This window comes from Rutidosis leptorrhynchoides, chromosome 1 (assembly GCF_046630445.1).
Source record: "Rutidosis leptorrhynchoides isolate AG116_Rl617_1_P2 chromosome 1, CSIRO_AGI_Rlap_v1, whole genome shotgun sequence".
Classification (NCBI taxonomy): domain Eukaryota; kingdom Viridiplantae; phylum Streptophyta; class Magnoliopsida; order Asterales; family Asteraceae; genus Rutidosis; species Rutidosis leptorrhynchoides.
Genome location: NC_092333.1, coordinates 708,917,513 through 708,920,592, shown reverse-complemented (window position 1 = coordinate 708,920,592; position 3,080 = coordinate 708,917,513). Strand labels below are relative to the sequence as shown.

General features: G+C 35.5%; 1 protein-coding gene across 1 annotated transcript; it reads left to right on the top strand.

The window, feature by feature from the left end:
* Positions 1 to 2,068: 2,068 nt before the first annotated feature.
* On the top strand, positions 2,069 to 2,695 carry LOC139853932 (secreted RxLR effector protein 161-like). Its single transcript, XM_071843269.1, has one exon. The coding sequence runs from the start codon at positions 2,069 to 2,071 to the stop codon at positions 2,693 to 2,695; it is 627 nt and encodes a 208-aa protein (XP_071699370.1).
* Positions 2,696 to 3,080: the final 385 nt, after the last annotated feature.

The following is a 3,080-nucleotide window of genomic DNA, read 5'->3' as shown; positions in this document are numbered from 1 at the left end:
ACAAGTAAATGAAGATTCAAAGCTAGAAAGCTTGAATCTTTCATGTTCTTGAAGGATTCAAACCCAAATTTGAATCTACAAGATATAACAAGATCAAAAACCTAAAAAGCTAGATCCTTTAATGATGATGCTGATGTCGACATTAAGAAGAGAAGAAGAAGAAGAAGAAGAAGAAGAAGAAAATTTAAAACTTACACTTTTTAGAGTGAGAAAGACTACAGAGAGAATTATAGAGTAAGTGTGTGTAATTTGTGATGTGAGGAATTAGCATGGTTTTTATAGGAGGTGATGGGGTGGCATGGTGGTGGTGACCGTCGGCCATGGGGGGGGGGGGCAAGGGGTACAAACTTTTACTTTTTGATTAATGGTTATCTAAAGTTGGTGCTTATGTTGGGATCCTATGCAACAATTGTGATTATGGTTAACAAAAATGCTAGTATGTTCCCTCTAATAAATGGGCATTTGTCTTACATTTATGTGGGTCATAAACTTATTAAAATTGGGCTAATTAAATAGTCCATTAACTAGAGTAGGGTGGGCTAAAGTCCAACAAGGTAGAAAGTCCAACAAGACTAGCTAGTGAGCATAAATAAATTACTAAGCGTAATTAAGCAACCAAAATCCCAAGTAATTGTTATTAGAAAATAACAATTAGTATTACGTAGTCATAATATTTCAATTATGACCAAAGTCAAACGTGTACCAAAACACATAGCTCGTTCTCAACGTCAAGTGACACTAACGGTCATAAAAGCATTCGGGGATCCAGTTAAGTAACTATGTACTTAATGGCACGTTGTATGGTATAAGCGAAGGTAATTAATCATAAAATAAGATCCCAGAATATAATATAGCTCAGTAAGCACAAATATGCAGTTTCGCAGAAAGTAACAAGCACAAAAGCAAGTCGAAAAAGTCGGGTCGTTACATATAGGGTTGTAAACAAATATACTAATGTCATAGAACAATCATTAGATGTCACCTTTGATGAAACTCCTCCACCAAAATCCAAACCACTAGTAGATGATGATGTGATTGAGCAAGAAGCCATTGTGTCTAGCACAAACCAAAATGAGTCCAAAGAAGTTGAAGAAACCAATAAGAAAGAATCTCATTGGGAAAATGACTCTAGCAAAGATAATTTAGAACCCATAACCGACCTTAAATATATTAAGGATCATCCAATAGAACATGTCATGGGAGATATCAACACTAGAACCACACGATCACAAATATTCAATCTAGTTGCAAACTATGCATTCATCTCTCAAATAGAACCTAAAATGTCAAAGAAGCTTTATTAGATGAAAGTTGGGTAGAAGCCATGCAAGAGGAATCAAACCAATTCTAAAGGAGTGATGTATGGGATTTGGTTCCCTTACCAAGCGAGCAAAATATTATAGGAACCAAATTGGTAAATAGAAACAAACTAGATGAAGATAGGAAGGTTGTTAGAAACAAAGCTAGGTTGGTTGCACAAGGGTATAGTCAACAAGAAGGAATTCATTATGATGAAAGCTTTTCCCCCATAGCTAGAATAGAGTCCATTAGAATACTTCTTGCATATGCATGTGCTAATAACTTAAAACAATATCAAATTAATGTTAAAAGTGCTTTTCTAAATGGTGTCATAAATGAAGAATTATATGTGTCACAACCCCCGGGCTTTGAAGACTTTGAAAAACCATATCATGTGTTTAAACTTAAGAAAACCCATTATAGGCTCAAACAAGCACTTAGAGCTTGGTATGAGAGACTTAAAACTTTCCTTATTAATCACGGATATGAAATGGGAAAAATTGATAATACATTATTTGTCAAAAAACATGAAAATGATTTGGTTATTGTTCTAATATATGTTGATGATATTGTATTTGGTTCTACTAACGAGTCTCTTAGCAATGAGTTTTCTACGTTAATGCATGATGAGTTTGATTTGAGCATGATGGGTGAACTCAAGTTCTTTCTCAGACTTCAAATTAAGCAACTAGAAGATGGAACGTTCATCAATTAACAAAAGTATATTCATAATATGCTCAAAAAGTTTGGAATGGAAAACTCAAAACAAATGGCCACTCCAATGGCTACCAATGCCAAACTTACTCTTAAAGGAGAAGGAGATTCATTCGATAACACCAAGTATAGGGGAATGATTGGATCCCTTCTATACTTAATGGCTAGCCGACCCGATATTATGTTTAGTGTGTGCTTGTGTGCAAGATTCCAAGAGAATCCTAAAATGTCACACGTAGAAGCGGTCAAACAAATCTTTAGATATTTGAAAGGAACCATGCACATTGGTCTATGGTATCTAAAGTTCACTGGTGTTAACATTATGTGCTTTGTGAATTCCGACCATGGAGGATCGTTGATTGATCGAAAGAGCACAAGTGGTGTATGTGCATTTGTCGAACTTTGCTTAACGTCATGGTTCTCTAAGAAGCAAACATCCGCACTATCTACTACCGAAGCAGAATATGTTGCCATAGGAAGAGCATGTGCAACAGTGTTATGGATGAAACAAACCTTCATCGATTACGATATCATCTCTTCTGAAATACCTATTTGTTGTGATAATAAGAGTGCTATAGACCTATCTAAAAATCAAATTTTACACTCTATGACTAAACACATAGACATCATGCACCACTTCTTACGTGATCATGTCCAAAAAGGAAATATTGTGATTGATTAGGTAGACTCCTTAGAAAACATTGCTGACATTTTTACTAAACCACTGAAAAAGAATACATTCACTCTACTTAGGAATGGGTTGGGTATGATGGAACTTGTGCCTTAATTAAATTTACTGAAGACGTGCGGTCGAACCACGATCGACCTTGGAGTCAACCGTACAACAGCTGACAGCTGTTTTGTCCTTTTCCTCGCTATATTTATTATCTAAACCACTTTTTCACCAACCCCACTCCTTTCTTAAACCCCAACCACTAGATTCCAGACTTCATTGTCTCTCTTCTCTCCAACATCTAGTGGTCCTCAAAAGGTAAGCTTCCAAATCTTTTTAATCATGCTTACTTTAAAAATTTTCTCATGTGATTCTTAATCACTTGCAAAATCTC